Source organism: Temnothorax americanus, unplaced genomic scaffold, assembly GCF_048541705.1.
Source record: "Temnothorax americanus isolate GAGA-0224 unplaced genomic scaffold, ASM4854170v1 Scaffold102, whole genome shotgun sequence".
Lineage (NCBI taxonomy): Eukaryota > Metazoa > Arthropoda > Insecta > Hymenoptera > Formicidae > Temnothorax > Temnothorax americanus.
Window position 1 is genome coordinate 371,791 of NW_027509234.1, and position 20,710 is coordinate 392,500.

The following is a 20,710-nucleotide window of genomic DNA, read 5'->3' on the forward strand; positions in this document are numbered from 1 at the left end:
TAATCTAGTACTTGTCATAGGATTTTTTCCATTTATATAGCTTAGGTTTTTATAAATAAAAAAATTGCTATGTCCCCGTGTATAATAGTATAACTTCAATAATTAATTACTCGACACCTATGCGGACAATTGTCTTCAACTTTAGCGATATATTCCCATAGACAAATATCCTCCATAAATGTGAACTAATTATTCTTATCATTTTAATTTGAGCAACCACTCTCCTTAAAAACATAACAATCAATTTTCTTCAAATTTTATCTCATTAACGTGTGTAAGAGCATTTATAAAAAAATACGTGTCTTACGTTTCTTATTTTGGTCTATATTACAATATATCCAAAGCTTATCAAAATCAGAAAAGAAGACTCTTTCTCGTAAGTTGAGAACATTGAGAATAGATAGAATTAAAATATATAGTTAATCTTTTAATGTAAATTTTTGTAAAAAATTGAAAAAGTTATAAATTCAATATAAAAAAGTTATAAATTTTGCGAGAAATTCATATAAAAACACAATAAAATTTTGCAAAGTTGTTTTCAGATATTAGTAAAATTTATAGGTATACATATTTCACATTATTAATCGTTAAAATCACTAAAAAAGTAACTTATTCATATTACAAACTAGCTGTGTGGTTACCCGGGCTTCGCCCCGGAGGACATATGTAGTAAAACACGCAAATAGTCTCTCTCTCTCTCTCTCTCTCTCTCTCTCTCTCTCTCTCCCTCCCCCCCTCTCTCTCTCTCTCCCTCTATCCCTTTACTCCTCTCTCCCTCTCCCTCTCTCTCTCTCTCTCTCTCTCTCTCTCTCTCTCTCTCTCTCTCCCTCTTTCTTTCCCTCCCTGTTTTTATATACAATTCTTTGAGATTTGGTCATTTGGAACCGGTTTCCAAAAAGATTGGTAACAAAAAATAGTACACTTTATAGCACTCCCCGGGAAATTTTGTCCGTACTTCATGTATAATTCTTTGAGATTTAATCATCAATTATTTCCCGAAAAATTGAAAAAATTAAAAAAACCGGTTTCCAAAAAGATCGGTAACAAAAACTGTACACATCATGGCGCTCCCCGTAAAATTCTACCCTTACTTCATATCAATTATACAATTCTTCAAGATTCGGTCAATTATTTCCCGAAACATTGAAAGAATTAGAAAAACCGGTTTCCAAAAAATCGGTAACAAAAAATTATACACATATTTAAAATTTTAAGGATTCGAAGGAGAAAAACAATTAAATTTCCTTTATAATGTAAACAATTTTTTAAAATTCGGTCAATTATTTCCCGAAAAATTGGAAAAATTTCGGATACCGGTTCTCAAAAAGATCGGTAACAAAAAACTATACAGTTTATAGCACTCCCCGGGAAATTCTACCCCTGTTTTATATACAATTCTTTAAGATTCAGTCAATTATTTCCCGAAAAATTGAAAAAATTTTGGATACCGGTTCCCAAGAAGATCGGTAACGAAAAACTATACACTCTATAGCACTCCCCGGAAAATTCTACCCCTAATTCATATACAATTCTTTAAAATTCGGTCAATTATTTTCCGAAAAATTGGAGAAATTTCGGATACCGGTTCCCAAAAAGATCGGTAACGTAAAACTATACACTCTATAACACTCCCCGGAAAATTCTACCCCTATTTTATGTACTTTTGGTAAAAATTCGGTCGAATAGTTCAAGAGTGTATAAAGGACATACATACATACATACATGCATTCATTTATATATATATAGATGTACAATGTAGCACAGTAAAAAAATTAACTAATATAAAATTTAATAAGCAAATTAAAAAAGTATTTTTGTAAATCATATATTTATAAATAAATAAAATTTATTTTAGAATCGAACAGAACAGGCGGACCGAAATCTTTGATCTCAGGGGGATCAAATTTTTTTTCTAACCTGTGTGAACTTCTCAATACACGTTGATGATGTGTCGATCTTTCTTCTCCGTGTAAAGTCCCACTAAAGTCTTTCTTATCTTCTCCTTTTGTACTGATACTACCTTCCGTAGGACTAGTTGTACCGCTAGTCGATTGGCTTTGATCTTTCTCGGTCGAATCGTTGCTATTTGAACTAGCAACTACGTAGGGCAACTGATGACTCCTATTTGCAATATTTTTACCATTCCTATTGCCTTGCTCCTGTTCTGATGCCGTACTCTGTGGAATAACTATCTTCAAGGGCGGTACTTTAGGAGCAGAATTCGAATCAGAACACTTCGATCGGTCCTCTTCGCCGTCAGATTCAGGTGGCGCCGGGGTACTGGTTTTCGTGTTTGATGAACTAGACGTATTCGAAGGTTTTGGACTACTAGCCATTGAAGAGGCATTGGGACTCTTTCTGTCCGCATTGCAGCTCGTATTTTGACTTCCTTTACCAGACGCCATTCCAGATATTTGCTTACCAGATTTAATGCACTACAAGCAATTAAATATTGTAAGATGCACATCATCATATAAAGTTTATATGATTATATAATTATATATATATATATATATATATATAATTAGATTTAATTTAATTATAATTACAATTTATAATTATATTTAATGGTAAAACTCCTGTTTAAAAAGTTATTAACAAAATAAATTTAATAAATGGTATACGTAATCTACTGGCACCACGTTCACAAGAAGGTATTTACATATGCAAACCGTACAATGATAAATCTTGAGTATTTATAAAAAAGATCTTGAGATCTTGAGATTATGATTGAGAGTAGGGGAACTGTGCCTATTATCTTGTGTCCGCGCTACATTATATTATGTTGTGATGCTTTAATCGGTTATGTTTCTTTATGTGGTATTCCTAATTCTGCCGTCTAGGAATATTTCTTATACTGCGTATTTTTCCTAACTGGGACCGTATTCTCGAGCCTGCCCTAATGATTTTCGTATGCGACTTTCTATTTGAAAAGCAGTGAATTTCGCATGCGAGTTTCATGAAAACGATTCAAGAATATATAGGGCCCCTGGTCTGTCTCTAGAATACCCTTAAGCTCCATTGTTCTCCTGTCCAATGAGTAACAGGATCTTTTTCCGGGAATCGGCCAAGCGGGATACTGATCACATCACCTCACTTTAAAGCCCATGAAACCCTATCGGCTTTCTTAATCATTAAAAGGAGATACCTTTATCAACCTTGGGTCCTATTTCGAGTTGTCTATTTCTAGCACGTATTGCGTGTCATAATTGTATTTTGAATAAAGATGTGTAAGGGTGCGATATTAAAAACACTTTTTTGCTATAACGTCAAATGCTACATTTTTTGTTTTTCTTTAGAAAAGATAGTTAAAGTAAACATTGAACACATTTATGCCATTGAGATCACATTACGACAATCCTAAATAATGCGGTTTAGTTATATTTTTACAAGATTTTTTAATCAAAATTTTAGTTTAAAAAAATAGGGTGCGATATTAGGCACAGTTCTCCTAACGTGAAAAAAAAAACGTGTGGGTAGGGGGAAAGGCGGAGCCTCCATCCCAGAAAAAATGACTTAATCCATACCTATTTATAAATTAAAATTAAGATTAAGTTTGGGTTAGGTCAAGTTTTTTCGGGGTGGAGGTACAAACCTTCTCCTCCGCCCACGTGTTCCAATGTTACTCTCAGTCAAATATACTTATAAATATTTTATAACAAGGTTTATCATTATACGCTTCACATGGAAAGACAATTAGCGTGCATATGATGCTGTAATAAAAATTAGTTACATACATCGAACAATTAATCATACTGCTAATTTTTTGGATCCAGAAACATTTGTATATCCTTTTCATTCATATCGTACACTATAGCATTCTTACATTTTTCGTTAATAACTTTTTAATGAACAACGAACGACGGCTAAAACTTTTTGAAGGTTACTTAGAGAGCGCGACCTCCGTAATATATGTGAAGAACTAGAACATTGGAGGTACCTTCCCTACTAAACAGAGGAGTTTTACTACATTTAATTATATTTATAATAATTTAATGTATTGTATTAAATTATAATTATAATTTAATAAAATAATTGGCGGACAAGTAATATAAATTTTTACCTTTTCTCCACTACTGGCAACGTTCCTACCAACACTCTGCCTTCCCGTTGAGTTATTTTTCGTACTCTCCTTCGCACCCTCGGAATCCTTACGTTTTTTTCGTCGATTTTCTTCGTCCTGCTCTTCTACAGTGTCGCCCTCGAAGATACGTTTCGATGATGGCGAAGACGTTAATACGGATAACGCGTCGTCGGAAGAAGGTAATGGTGCCATCGTTGCTTCAGTGACAGATATCGACGAGCTACCGATGGTAGACGCATTGCCTCCACTGCTTTGGCTACCCTGACCATTCGAGGGTTTACTGCTTTCCTTATCTTTGTCCGGATTCGGAGACGAGCTCGCACCTCTCACCGGCATCGGCTCTTTCGAGCTTTTAAACTCGTATACGTCACCACTGTCAACTGACGACGACGCATTGCCGGTGCCCGAAGAGGTATTAGAGTTTGTCGACGACACGTTAATCGGCACCTTCGATGAGGCCTCCATTGAGCTTTGACCCTGCATTCGATGTTTATTAATAAAATTTTCAACGAAACTAAATATAATGATATGTTAAACCTTGTAGGATGCTGCATAGCGTCCCATATATAGTAATATCTTTTTGCAGTTTTTCCATATTTTTACGCATTTCATATAATTGATTTAGAATATTTAAGTATAATATTTTTCAAATAGTCTCTCTCTCTCTCTCTCTCTCTCTCTCTCTCTCTCTCTCTCTCTCTCTCTCTCCCCCCTCTCTCTCCCTCTCCCTCTCTCTCTCCTCTCTCACTCTCTCTCCCTTTCCTTCTCTCCCTTTCTGTCTCTCTCCCTCTCCCCCTCTTTCTTTCCCTCCCTGTTTTTATATACAATTCTTTGAGATTTGGTCATTTGGAACCGGTTTCCAAAAAGATTGGTAACAAAAAATAGTACACTTTATAGCACTCCCCGGGAAATTTTGTCCGTACTTCATGTATAATTCTTTGAGATTTAATCATCAAGTATTTCCCGAAAAATTGAAAAAATTAAAAAAACCGGTTCCCAAAAAGATCGGTAACAAAAAACTATATAATTTATAGCACTCTCCGGAAAATTCTGCCCCTGTTTTAAATACAATTCTTTAAAATTCAATCAATTAATTCCCAAAAAATTGAAAAAATTTCGGTACCGGTTTCCAAAAAAATCGGTAACGAAAAATTATACACTTCATAGTACTCCTCGGAAAATTCTACCCCTGTTTGATCTATAATTTGTTGAGATTTGATCAATTATTTTTCGAAAAATTAGAAAAATTAGAAAAACCGGTTTCCAGAAAATCGGTAACAAAAAACTATACACATAGTGGCACTCCCCGGAAAATTCTACCCCTATTTCATATACTTTTGGTAAAAATTCGGTTCAGGGGTTTGGGCTGGGCGTTGATGAGTGAGTGAGTGAGCGAGTGAGCGAGTGAGCGAGTGAGTGAGTCAGTCAGTCAGTCAGTCAGTCAGTCAGTCAGTCAGTCAGTCAGGGCATCTTCCTTTATATATATATAGATTTATTTTTCAGTTTTTAACTAATCCCTTCCCTATTCTATACACGCCATAGATCGTTCCAGAAGCTCTCTGAAAGGCTCCAAAAAAGTTCTTTTCTGACTTGGTTTTATATGCTTTATCATCACTACTTATAAATCTGACATCCGACCTCTAAAAGATTAATTTTTTGATACAGAAAACGTTAGTATTTCGTTTGTAGTAACAATCATTTCGTGTGTACCATCCATTAAAAATTACAAAAAAAGAAAATGATTAGCACTCGGCATTGAGACATCTCAATGTCTTCAAAAGACTTGTTTGCGCGATTATTGCATTCCTATTTCTGTTTCCTTTCTCTACCTATTTTATGTCTCTTAATATCTATTTGTTATTATTTTTGTTATTATTGTGCAATTTCAGTCAATTTATAAATATAAAAGTTTATTAATTTAAAGTATGTCTTTGCGATTTATTTTCTCGCTTCGACATACTTATTTATATGTGCAAATAAAGATTTAAAGTGAGATCAAAACATTCCCGATTTAATTTGATTCGTTTAATGACTTTTATGTAATTTGTTTAGTAAAATTACAAGATTGTTTCTATTATCTTGAGCTCTTATTAGTTATTCATTTTGATTGTTTTATTTAAAAATATAACAAGAATAAAAACTTAATTTTTGCTTTTTCTTTAAATTCGTTATTAGTCATAAAATTACAATCTGAGATAAAATCGAATCAACCTTTTTTTTATGCACTGTGATTGTGAGTTAATATCTACTCTAATTTTGAAAATGCCTTTTTATAAAATTTATGTTATTATACAAAAATACGAATTAACTTATACGTTAGTAAATATGCAGTTAATCTTTGAAAATAAGATAAGCCGCAAATAATTGCAACTCGTAACTGTAAAATATGTAATGATATGAGGATCTTTATTGCATCTTTAGTTAAACTTGAATAAATAGTGCAAGAAGGCATAAAGACATACATCAAGTGCAAAATAAGAAAAAAGATCTTTATTCTTTATATTTGTTTTAATAATTATCTATATTTTATAATAATTTAAAAATATCTAGAGAATTTTTATTCATTTAATTAATATGTGAGTTATAAAAATTTTAAATAGCGCTACACTTTTACAGTTAATATACTTATTTACATAAGCAGATCGTGTCGATATGTATGCTAATTATAGAATAAATACTAACAACTTGATTATGCAGTATTTGATTATTGCAAAATTTAATTAATTTTCTTCCAATTTATTTTTTTCACACTCATTGCCAGTAAAATTTCATTATTGTTAATATCTATACCTGTACGCTCACGTTGCCCTGGCGGGAATTTGAAGTACCACCTCCTTTTTTCTCATCCCTTGTACCTCGCACTTGGTTGAGTCGAAGTGTCACCCTCGGCGAGCTTCCAGACTGCCCAGTTCCCGATCTATCAACTGTAGAAAGAACAAAATGTTTGTTAATTGTGTAGAAAATGACGGAATGTTAACAAATGTTATTTCATGAAAGTATAGATCTTTATAATGTGATAAGAGAGATAAGTATAGGGGAGACCGGGACAAACTTGGCACTAGGTTTTTTGCCAATTTAAATCTATCGTAGAAACTTGCTTTTCCTACTGTAAATGCGTCTTTATGTGTCAGTATTATCAGTTATCAATGGAATTTGGTGACATTCTGAGTTATGGTGTAATTTTTAGCGCTACATAAGCGTTTTTGATGGTGAAAAGTTTTCTGATCTCTCAAAAATTTCTACTTTTTTATCGAGCTTTACTATCGCGATTCTACCGGTAAGTGATTTTGATGAGAAATTTGATGCTCTGTACGAATCCGATATAGTTTTTGCATATTTTCAAAATTTTTATGATTTTGGAGTGACAAAAGTGAAAAACGACGTTTGGGGCAAAGTCGACACCATGCCGTTTCATCAGCTCCCAATATCCAAACGATGCTTGTCATGCAGTCATATGGCTCAGCAAAATTAAGCGACGTACAGCAAAACTTTCTTAAGCAATTTTGTACCTGAAGGAACACTCTTTAAATGTGTACCATTGAATTTGCTTGAAAATTTTAATTAATTGTTGAAAATTGCCTTTGAAAAAATCGTGTCGAGTTTCCCCCGATCTCCCCTACTAAAAAAGAATACTTCTAAGCAATAGAAAGAAGAAGGGAAGAGAGAAAAATGAGAGAGATCCAAAAGAAAACGCTATCTAGTCGCATTTATCCTCAATTAAGCAAAGCTTACAAAATTATATTTTTCAAAAAGGGTAAAAAAAAAAACACCAAGTACTTACACGCGTAATGTATGTTGTAAATCCAAAAATTCAACCTAAGTGGTAGTAGCTTTATTTTTCCTTAACAAAATTATTATATCACAAAATTGCGTTACCTAACTCCAACCCAAGTGATATATATTTTTCCAAAAATGTATGAAATCTTTAAATTGTGCCAACGTATCTTTGTATTCCCATTTAAGGATCTTTCTATTCTAACTCAAATGGTAGTAGCTTTAATTCCCCTTAAAAGAATAATATAATAAAACTGCGTTATCTTACTCAACCCAAGTGATATGTAAAAATTTAAAAAATTTTACAAGTTTTAGTTAAAAAAAATTGGCGCTACAAAACAAAATAGTATATTAATATTAATATAATACTAATATTAATATTAATATAAATATTAATTATATTAATTAATATTAATATAATAATTTTAAATTAATTATTTATTGCTTTTAGATTCCTATTTAAAAATCTAGCAACACCAAGTTTTTTAAACTAACCCTATTTATTCCAACGTTTTTTTTTGCCCTTTTAATCCTCGCATCATAACTCACGAATGAATTGACGAAATTTAATGTTCCAAAGCGTAAATTAAAGCTACTACTTTTAACACGACAAAGTTTTCGCGCGCCCGTATCATTGTAGACATACACGGCAGCCGAGGTTAGCTTTAATTTGCGCTTTGAAACATTAAATTTCGTCAGCTATTCGTTCGTGACTTATGATGCAAAGATTAGAAACTCGTGGGACACGAAAGAGCATGGTTGGAGTGAATAGGGTTAAGATTTAAAGAATTTTTAAATTTTGTATTTTTATTAAAGGAATTTAAATCAACCGTAACTGGCAATACATAACGTCTTTACCGATATGAACATTGAAAAACTGTGAGCCAACTTGGTTTGTCGGATTCACACAGCACTTTTTTCAGATCAATATCGGTGCTCCATCTTATAGTTGTTATTGCGATAAATATTACCACAGCCCCAGTGGTCGAATTGGCACAACACCCGCACGGTATACGGAAGGTTCCAGGTTCAAACCCTGGCTAGGGTAATACTTTTCGCAATAAAATTTAAAAACTTTAATTTAGAAATTACATCAACTGACCAAAACCATGGTCAAAATTAATGATGTCTCGATATTGATCTGAAAAAGTGCTGTGTGAATCCGACAAACCAAGTTGGCTCACAGTTTTTCAATGTTCATATCGGTAAAGACGTTATATGTATAAAGATGATACAATAAAAGAAGGAGGTTTCCATTTAAACAATTGAACTTGGACCTTACTCAATCCAACATAGACCCCGGATTCAAAATCTAATAAGAACGTCTATTGACCCCCTTTGAACCCTCTAACTTTTATCTGAAATATTTTTCCAATAAATATCAATACTTTCAGAGATAACAGCTTGTAATATTTTAAATGCTCCATCCTGTATATAATAGCATTTATAAAACTAACGGCCCGGGTAGAAGTTAAACAATTTTATTCAAGCTAATCAGAACCAGCTTGGAATTAAAAACACGGTACACCATTAAAAATTCAATTTAAAAAAATAAAAATTAAAATCTTAAAAAAATTCAGAAAACCTATCTATTAAACAATAAAGTAGACTAATTGATGGAATTTAAGTGCGCATGCGCACGTATGTACGTGTGTATGTAAAATTATCTGTGTTAGAATGTTTTTATTTCAATAAGAACAAATACCTATCTCAAAATCAATTTATATTAATAAACAAATTTACATACGTTATTTAGTTTCAAGATTATTTTATGATTGATAAGTTTTTGTTCGAAATAAAGTTGATTCTGATAATACATTCCAATACTTTGTACATATATTTTGAAATTTTTTTACTCTTTTCATCAGTTTGCATATAAATATATGTATAAAAGTATAAAGTATGAAATTGTTGCAAAAATATTTGCCAAAATATTTCAATTTTATCTTTAGAATATAGAATATCCCATAAAAATATTAATTTTTAAACATTATTTTAATATTATTTTTTTACAATAATAATCTTATTTTAACATCTGTATGTGAAAAATGGCAAAAAAATCGAATTGATATACAAAATATATGTTTTAAAAGAAAAATGTAATTGCATATTGTTAATAAATTGTTGTACTTTTATATAAATAATAAAGATTTATTTATAAAATAGAATCAATTCTATGTGTTGTAATATAGATTTTTTGTAAAAAAAAACTTGTAATTCAAGGTATTATATACATACATTATTGTTTAAATCTATTTTTCCTAAAAAAAATGGCAAAATAGTAATAAAATTATTGATTGTGTAAGCATTAAATTTACAATTAGTTAGTAATTCAAACTTATTGTTAGATTAAATTGAGTAAGTAGCTCATTAATTTATACAATTAATTTAGATTTAGATTAAATTAAATAAATAATTTCATTATTTTCTGATATTCTAAGCTCTAGCAGCGTCAAGTTTTTTGTGTTAAATAAATCTTTTTGTATTTACTATTCATATTTAGCTATGTTATTTTTTCCAACTAATGCTTAGTATAGTATAGGTGGAATCTCATTTTATCTTTTTTTTTAAATAATTTTTAAACAATTATATCATATTTTCTTAACATTTAATGTCTTGTAGAATATTTAATGTAAGCTTTACGTTGTAAAATAACATACATTAAACTTAACGCTTTTTACTTTTTTTAAATTTTAAATACAGCAAAGAAGTATCAAATTATTCTGTTCTTTTGATATCATTACTTTGTTTATAGAAATAAGAAGTTATATAATATTTATTAAAAAATGTTTTTTTTTTTATAGAAGTAAAACATAACGTTAATGATTTGATAAAAAAAAGTATGAGGAGAAGCTTATTGCTATATTGAGAATAAAAATAAACTTCCTCGCTAATAATATAAAAAATATAGTATATTTAACATGGTAACATTTTTGTCCTCGATGGTTGCCGTGATTGAGCCTATTCTAATCATGAAAAATTAAAAAAGTTAAATTTTAGTCAGTTATTTTAATCAGTAGGCATGTCTCTCCTATAACCCATACCTCAATCATTAAAAAAGGTAAACAAAAAGAAATAGCATGTTAGAAAAAGATTTGTCTTTTACCAAAATCTCTTTATTTTAAATCATTATACAAAATAAAAATGCTAATATTTTTATAACTTTGATAGGGATTCTAAAGAAACATATATTATAGAATATTTACAAGGTGATTCAAAAGGTTACTGTCAAACTTAAGGAGCATATAGAGGAGTCAAAATAGAACAACTTTCGATAAGCCTGTGTCAGTACAGACCTTTGAATATTTAGAAGTTGGATAATAAATCAATGAAATAATCATAATTTACTACTCTTCTACTAGTTTTATTCTGTTTTTTATTGAAGTTTTGTTAAGGATTTCGTGAGATACCTGAGATATTTGAGAGAGTGCGCCAGAGTTCTGTTCAACAATGCAATGCTTGTATTGAATGTGGAGGTCGTCAATTCAAACACCTTTTGTAAATTTTCAGTTTGTGCCAGTGTACTCCTTAACAAAACCTTAATAAAAATAAAATAAAGCTAGTGAAAGAGTAGCAAATTATTAGCAATAGCACAATTATTTCTTTGGTATGTAATCCGAGCTCTATACGTTTAAAGGCCTGTACTGACCTTAGGGTTACTTCGGAAAACATAGGTTTCTATAATCAAAAGTTGTTCTATTTTGACCCCTCTATACGTTCCTTAATTTGGCAGTAACCTTTTGAATTACCCTGTATATAAGAGTGAAATTTCTTGAAAACGATGACATCTATGACGTGACTCACATCGGAATCATGTGCACTCTTTCAAACCAAACAACTTTTGTCTGAAGCATGTATTTCTGCAAATAAAAAATAAAACAGTTTTTGGGGTGAGTACATAAAAATAGGACATCCTGTGTATACCCATATGTATATATATATATATATATATATATATATATATATACTATTTATTTATCATTTCTATCATGTTTTATTTATGTAAAAATAACTATAAATATTTTTTTAAATGTTATGTGCGACCATTCTGAAATTTTTGGTTGCAAGGTCATCTCGAAAATTGATGAACTGATTAACTTTAAATAACATGAATAAATATATATATATATATATTATCTAAAAAATTATATATATATATATATATATATATAAATTTAATATATATATATATATATATATATAATTTTTTAGATAATATATATATTTATTTATTTATTCATATATATATATATATATATATAAATATAATATATATATATATATATAAATATAATATATATATATATATATATAATTTTTTAGATAATATATATATTTATTTATTTATTCATGTTATTTAAAGTTAATCAGTTCATCAATTTTCGAGATGACCTTGCAACCAAAAATTTCAGAATGGTCGCACATAACATTTAAAAAAATATTTATAGTTATTTTTACATAAATAAAACATGATAGAAATGATAAATAAATAGTATATATATATATATATATATATATATATATATATATATATATATACATATGGGTATACACAGGATGTCCTATTTTTATGTACTCACCCCAAAAACTGTTTTATTTTTTATTTGCAGAAATACATGCTTCAGACAAAAGTTGTTTGGTTTGAAAGAGTGCACATGATTCCGATGTGAGTCACGTCATAGATGTCATCGTTTTCAAGAAATTTCACTCTTATATACAGGGTAATTCAAAAGGTTACTGCCAAATTAAGGAACGTATAGAGGGGTCAAAATAGAACAACTTTTGATTATAGAAACCTATGTTTTCCGAAGTAACCCTAAGGTCAGTACAGGCCTTTAAACGTATAGAGCTCGGATTACATACCAAAGAAATAATTGTGCTATTGCTAATAATTTGCTACTCTTTCACTAGCTTTATTTTATTTTTATTAAGGTTTTGTTAAGGAGTACACTTAAGGAGTACATATATATATATATATATATATATATATATATATGACCTTGCAACCAAAAATTTCAGAATGGTCGCACATAACATTTAAAAAAATATTTATAGTTATTTTTACATAAATAAAACATGATAGAAATGATAAATAAATAGTAGCAAATATCCATGCAAAACTACAAGTTTCCAAGTTTTTTGTTCAGAAGAAAAAAAATTTTTTAACTGCTTATTTTTCAGGTACTTTTTAGCAAATATCCCTTTAATCAACATAGCACGTAATTGTCTATCAATGAACTAATGTCTGATCGTCATACAATTCCGTCATATGCAATCGACGATTATTATGTATACGAGACGCGCGCTCGTACTTGCCACAAATTGCAAAATGATATGTCGCTTCGCTGCTAACTTAGACTTCTTTCAGAAGTGCAATCACCCTATTGATGTCGATGGACGCAGCCAGCGAACGCAAACGTGTCCCGTGTACTTGCTAGTCAGCATTCTCCTCCTCCTCTCTTTCTCCCTATCTCTCTCTCGCTCCTTCCTTCCCCTTCTCCCTCTCTTCCTTCGTTAATTCGTTCTCTCTTTCTCCTTCCTTTCTTACCCGATGCCGTTTCTTTCTCTCGCGCAGTCTGCTTCTTTGTATTATCTTGCTCTTTCTATCTCTCGTCTTCGGCGATTAAACGAGAATGTCGGTTCCTTCAAGATTTACCTTTGGTTCACGTGCTCACAGGCCAATACAACACGCACGATGCGCACAGTCGTGCCATAGAGGAGTAAAATCGAAAACTCGCGCTCAGCCACGTGGTCAATCGATTTATCGCGAGGGAAAGTTAATCGCGCTAAGACAAATGGATCTCCGAATCGACGTACCGCAGTCACGTTAATGCAGCCGCTGGTACACGTATCACAGCGTCGCGGCCAACTGCTTAGCTGTGCTACGTGCTACACTGTGCAACGAGGGCAGGCACATGCGGAGAAGAGGAAGCGGTCGTGGCCGTTCGCTCACGAGGCCGTTTGAGCGACTGTGTCGCCGCGTCTCTGTCTTTGCAGTCATCGTGGAGAATGATACCGACCCGATCCGATGCGACACGTCATTTTCCGAAAATGTCATTTCTAATTAAGCACCATTGGTTCTTGTAAGCCATTATTACCAATCCGCACGCCCGCGCCGCGCCGATCGTCTGTCTTTAATTAAATATTCGCTCTGTGCGTTTGGTTGGAGGGGATAGCACGAGCTACGAAAGCGCTCGGGTGAGAGAATAGTGAACTCAGGGTGGAATATTTTCCTATTCAACTAGACGTATTATTATTAAAAATGGGTCATCGTAGTTGTTGCGTCATTTTTTACTTTTTATTACTGACATTTTTTAAAGCAATATTTAATTAACAGTAGTTATTATTTATTGTTTTCTGATATAAAAAATAGAAGCTTCAGTAATTAAAGTGACATAAATACCGCTGTGCAGTCAACCTCCAATTATATAGTAACAATCATAGATTATGCGCGTATAGCAATTTTTACTTACCGAAATTATTAACAGTAAAATGTAAAAAAATACACTGCATCTATTGCACAAGAAGCTTTGGTAATAATCAACATACCTATAATAATAAACATATCTCATATATCTCATCGTTGTTTCCACTTTTATTGCACGGCGATAGCGGTAGATGGCGCTGAAACGCACGGAGCGAATAGTAAGGGTGCATCCCGATGGAGAAGAAATAGCGGAACGGAACAGTAACGGAAAAGAGATATGGTGGGGGGTTAACCAATCAGAGTAGTTCCGTTTCAATTCCGTTCCGTTATTTAGTGAGTGGGTTCCCCATGGCACGGAGCTGTTACGGAACGGAAAAGAAACGGAAAAATTTCTAACCTATTCTGTCGAAAGTTCGCAAATAAGTGCAGTGGATCGATTGCTTTGCAACATTTTTATTTTTGCAAATAAAGAGCAATATGTCGTCATCGGTAGGTATTACATGTAAAAATAAAATATATATGTTAAAATCCTATGTTATTAATATGTTAATGCTAATTAATGTGATATATTTTATTAATTTCCAGAAATTCAAATGTGGATATTGTCGCTGGATTGTTTGGTTCGATGAAGACGGAAAACTTTCACATCCTTGCTTAGCAAATCATGCGAATTTAATAATGGATAAAGATCGAAATCTCTTTATAAATGGTACGTATATTTGTGTACAAGAGAGGCAATATATATATTCAATATAACTAATGGTTAGAGAATATGTAAATGATATATAAATTTGTTGTAAAACTAAATCTGTTATTATTTAGATTCTTTAGAAACACACGTCGAGAGTGAGAATAACAGCAATAACGCCGGAGAGACTGGAGACAGTGACGTAGGATTGTCATTGATGATGGGAATAAGATCATCATCTACGTTGAGGTTGTCACTTGTTGATGTGGAAGGAATTAATGCTGTTGCTCTTTGAACAGGACGCTTTGAACATATCCACATTTGAATTTCTGGAAATTAATGAAATATATCACATTCGGTTAATTAGCATAGGATTTTAACATATATATTTTATTTTCACATGTAATACCTACCGATGACGACATATTGCTCTTTATTTGCAAAAATAAAAATGTTGCAAACCGATCGATCCACTGCACTTATTTGCGAACTTTCGACAGAATAGGTTAGAAATTTTTCCGTTTCTTTTCCGTTCCGTAACAGCTCCGTGCCATGGGGAACCCACTCACTAAATAACGGAACGGAATTGAAACGGAACTACTCTGATTGGTTAACCCCCCACCATATCTCTTTTCCGTTACTGTTCCGTTCCGCTATTTCTTCTCCATCGGGATGCACCCTTAGAGTCAGTTTCACAAGTGTCGGTTAACTTTTAATCTTATTGTTAGATTTATAAAGTTTCATCTTTTCATCTGCGAAGAACTTTCTTGTTTTTTTCTTTAAATTATCCCAACAACTTTTTAAGACTTCTGAACTTCGAAATTCAGTTGAACACGTACTATTAAATAATTGTTCTATTACTTTCCAAGTTTTATCTTTGTCTTTAGAGGTTATAGCATCGGTTCTCTTATTTTCTATTATATTTTTGTATCGGAACACCAAATCTGTTAAAATAACTTTTTCTGCTTCTGTAAAATTTACAGCACGTTTACGCTTGCTTTCTGCGTCCATATTTTCAACTTAATAATAATATTATTAATAATCTCGCAATATATGTAATTTTTGTACTTTGATGGTCACAGTCCCTTAGAATCAACATGAACCAATCACGTTCTATCTTTAGTATGTTTTTTGAGTTATGACATACAAGTTATAGGTTTAGCTAAACGTTCACTATGTAACGTTGGTAGAAACCTATCAAAACTAAACCAAAGTTTAAAACTAACGTAAGTTTGGCTAAACTGCAGGTTAAAGCAAATATGGTAGAAACGGGCATAACTCACTCTTCGTCTCCTTCTAACGTCCCCCTTAGAAAGAGACAAAGATTGAGTTAATCTAAGATTAAAAGTTAACCGACACTTGTGAAACTGAGCCTTAAAGGACATTACACAATCGATCGTTATTACATCGATCATTATCTGCGAAAAACATTAATTATACTTTTTGTATAATATATAGATAATTGATATAATATGTAAAATATTGGAAACATCTGTGCATAAGCCGAATTTAATATTTTAATATTTTGATTCAAAAAATATCCACTATAAGTACCTACAGTATATTTTCTTTGATTTATCTTCTTATTTTGTCTATATTAGAGTACAATTATTAAAAAATAAATAATTTATAAGATATTTTATATTTTACGTAAAATATATATCGTAAAAATAGGTTACAAAAAAGTATAAATCTATATCACGTAAACTATTAATTTTATCTTAATACTTTTTTATGATTAAAATAACTATAAAAGAATTAAAAAATTATGATTTTATTAACCCGAGAAAGGGCACCCGGAGTTACTTAAACACCCCAGTATTCTGAAAAAAATCAAGCTCACATCACAGTAATTTTAATGTGCTTCTTTCGTTTTTTAAATATTTTTGTGGATTCTCCTTACTTTTTTTCGGAAAATATGTTGAGTAAACCTTAAATTAAATTTTGTTTTTTATTTCTGCGAGCAATACAGTAATAATATTACATATGCTCAATTCTGTGTTAAATCTGTAACTTTTCTGCCGTTGAAGTTTATTTTACTTTGTAAAATTTATTCTTGAAATAGCTTAGAATCGTGATCGTGACGTAAGTGGATTTCCGAGACTACAGAAAGAGAAAATTCTCAGAAATAAATTTATATATAGCGAATGTCGCTTCCAGCAGTGATAATAAGGCTGTCCAAAAATGCATTATTTTATCGTTTACACATACATAGGCACAACTACATATAAAGTTACCATTATAGATACAAGCAAGCATCTGTTCTAAGTACTGAATACTTACTCTCGCACCTTTTCAAATAAAATTTATATATAAGTTTATATCGTATAACATATCATTGTATTTGCACTCTTTTTATCCTCCACTTGTCTTGGACTTTCATTCTTTAGTATACTGTATATTTTTACTTGCATCACCATTATAACAAGAAAAAAGATATTAATTTACTGAAAGTATATGGAAAAGAAAAGCCACTTATGTTGAAATATTTGTAACTTTTTATGAGAGATTATAATTGTTATAGGTAAGGATATCGCTATATGTAATAGCACACGCATCTATCCTATGGCTGTCATTTCGATAATACCGATAAAAGAAAAAAAATGTTATTAGGCAGAATTAAATTCCCGAGAAAAAGTTATTAAATATAACAAAACAAAATTATATGTGAGCATATGTGAAATCATATAAAATTTTCTATCATATCTTAATTACGTCTGATGTTATATGCAGGGTATTCTCTTTTATTTTTCTCAGCATGCACGCATGCACACAAGAACATACGATATTATGCACGATAATATTTTTAATATTTGACAAAACAGAGAAGGAATTTAAAGAATTACAGAGAAACAAGATGTGGTAAAAAATTAAAATAAATAATTCTTTAGGAAAAGTGAATAAACCAAATTAATTCGTTAGAAATGTTTTCCAGAATAATTTTAAAATAAAAAATTAAACGATCATGTTTTTACAAAAACAATAATTACAATTTATGTATGTACATCATCTTAAAATCTTCATGGGTTCTCGCAACTCGTGCGTTCGCGTAAGAGTCACGGTGCGGTCTCGCTCCGCGCGTACTTGGCGCGAGACACTACCGTACCGTGTCTCTTGATATTACAAGAGACGCATTTAATATACACATATGCATACGTCAAAATGTTTATATAATAATAACCAACATAAATAAAATTTACATCATTTATTAACGAGTTTATTAATAAAACATATTATAATCTTAATTTATATGTTTTATTACATCTTCTTATGCATGTTTAAGTTCAATTAAAATATTTTGAAATCTTATCATATACAGGTGTATCAGACCACTCGTCCCACCCGATTTTTTTGTAAACGCGAAGTGAAAAGAAATTGGATAAAAATGTTAAGTCCCATATCCTATCTGAAGAATCGAATAAGGGCATTTTCGTTTTCCGGAACTGACCGGAAGTAGTGGCTACTGAGGTCAACTTCAAAATTTTAAATGGAAACCTGTGTAGAATATATGTTGGATAGATCTTGAAAAAAGAAACATCTTTTATTTGAATTAACATAATCGCAATATCTCCAACCATTGAAAAACGACTGGAAAACTGAATGATAATGGTGTATAATAATAACGAAGTTTCATTCAAGTCTAAATTAAAAACATTATTTGTTTTCATTATCTTATTATATTTTGAGATTTAGCACCGTCAAGTTATTTGGAGTGTATATTTTTTATTTTAATTAAATATTATATACATTTAAATCTCTTGTATTATCTTGGTGGATTTCAAAATGTATAATTTTTTAAAACGTTTATCATATTTCTTCTTTCTATTTGGTACAATTTTTCAACTTCAAACTTTTTTTGAAAAACATTTTTAACATTCTTAAAATTATGAAATGTTAAACAACAGTCATTCTTCACCTAAATATTTTTCTTATGTGAAATCAACACCATTTATCTTGCATAATATTTTATATTTTTTATAAAAGTAAGATTTCGAAGAAGACAAATAATGGTAAAATCGGTTTTTTCAGGTCACACAAAGGTTATCACCATTTTTTAAAAATAGAATTGTATGATTTATTTCCACATAATATGATTCTTCTAATTATTATACACATAAAAGTATTGAGATAAAGTTACCAAAAAATCAATAGTTTACGAGATGTTTCATATTTTATTTTGGAACATTTTGACTTGTACGTAAAATGAAGTTGACTTTATTTGACCATGACGCCTCTATCCAAGGTCATATTTTTTTTAAACAAAAATATGTAGCCTTTGAATGGGCAAGATATGGATTTATCACATAACAAAAACAAGATTTCGATATCTATGCATAGTTTCGGAGAAGTTCAAGTGCGTTGATTAAAACAAGACACCATGTTTATATGGAGAAACCAATATTATTATTTATAGTTATTAAAAACAATATTGTTTTATTTGTCTAATTATAATAGGCAATTTTTGGCGTGACTCCGGTATAAGCAACCAAAGGGTACCAAACTGCACCAGAACCAATAGCAGCCACGGATAGCAACTTTGGTATATATGTACCAAACCATACCAAACGATCGCCCAAAATCGCCTATTGTAGAATACAATGGGCGTGTTCTTCATGTAAATTTTTATGAGATGAGACGCTTTTAGCCAGCTTATTTTTTGTTTTTATTGTTTTATTGTATGTTTGTAGAATCACTTTATGCGAAAACAATCACTTTTAAAATATTAAAAATAATTTTTTACAATTTTTTAATCATCTTGTAATAGGTGTAGTTTCAGAAATTAAAAAAAAATATTTAAATTAAACACTGCAAAATTTGCAATATGTTCAAAGATATGCGCTGTCAAAGTAGTGAAGCATTGAAATAAAATTTTAGGGGGAGACCGGGGCTATCTGTCTACGGGGGCTATGTGTCCATAGTATACTGCTATCTCAAGTGTTAAAAGATAGATATCTCTACTATTCCAACAAATAATTAAAAAAAGCTCCACATAAAAGATTCAGAAGCTTTTATTCTCTCACGATGTTTTTCACAGACACTAAATGCGTTACAAAGAAAGCGAAAACGATTATTAACTTTTTTCGACGGTCGAAAAATTCGTTATAAGGCAGTAGTTTAACTCAAATTAAGGCAATTTATAATATTATCAATTAATATATAGTTATCAGATGTGAGAAGCGTCAAATCTTAATTTCGTATAATCTATAAAATTCGCAACATGCTAGCTAAAGACTGAAAAATGTGGTCGGGGCTATCTGTCTTATTTTTGATGGGACAATATGTCCACACACTTCAATGTGACGGATTGTTCTTTTATACATAGATAATGGTGCGTAATTTATACAAAAGAAAGACGGATAAGGTAGACGTACCTAATAAAATTGTACTTACAAGAGCGATTAAAAGAATAAAGAGCGAGAATCTTTCCGTAAAAACGGCGTTAGAATTCGAAATAAATGTTCGGACTCTCACTTGCTACTGTAAAAAAGTGACATACAAGCAGCTATACTTGATCCTGCGATTCAAGAATCGCATCCACATCGTCAATTTTCAATTTAAAAATACACGTCAAGTAATATAGTAATATACGTCAAGTATAGTATAGTATAGCATAATATAGTATATACGTCAATATATATGTTTGTCTTAAATTATTTAGTATTTTCTATTTCAAACGCTGCTGAGAAAAAAGTAAAGGCTTTAAATGCAAAAAAAGGATAAAAGAATTGAGGGGAAA

General features: G+C 31.0%; 1 protein-coding gene and 2 long non-coding RNA genes across 9 annotated transcripts in view; 1 reads left to right on the top strand and 2 right to left on the bottom strand.

Annotated features, from left to right (window-relative positions):
• Positions 1-20,710, bottom strand: part of LOC143903003 (uncharacterized) — a 49,197-nt gene that overhangs the window by 3,605 nt on the left and 24,882 nt on the right. For all 7 annotated transcript variants that reach the window (XM_077416325.1, XM_077416319.1, XM_077416333.1 and 4 more), the window contains 3 exons: positions 6,875-7,008; positions 4,064-4,561; positions 1,918-2,435 (listed from right to left, as the gene is read on the bottom strand). In XM_077416325.1, coding sequence (XP_077272451.1) covers positions 1,918-2,435; positions 4,064-4,561; positions 6,875-7,008 — 1,150 coding nt within the window. The remainder of the gene's footprint in view (positions 1-1,917; positions 2,436-4,063; positions 4,562-6,874; positions 7,009-20,710) is intronic.
• On the top strand, positions 14,539-15,439 carry LOC143903039 (uncharacterized). The gene is made up of 3 exons (XR_013258572.1): positions 14,539-14,774; positions 14,871-14,994; positions 15,108-15,439. It is a non-coding gene; the product is annotated as an uncharacterized LOC143903039 (long non-coding RNA).
• LOC143903051 (uncharacterized) lies at positions 15,151-15,698 on the bottom strand. The gene is made up of 2 exons (XR_013258574.1): positions 15,387-15,698; positions 15,151-15,302 (listed from the first exon to the last, which is right to left on the bottom strand). It is a non-coding gene; the product is annotated as an uncharacterized LOC143903051 (long non-coding RNA).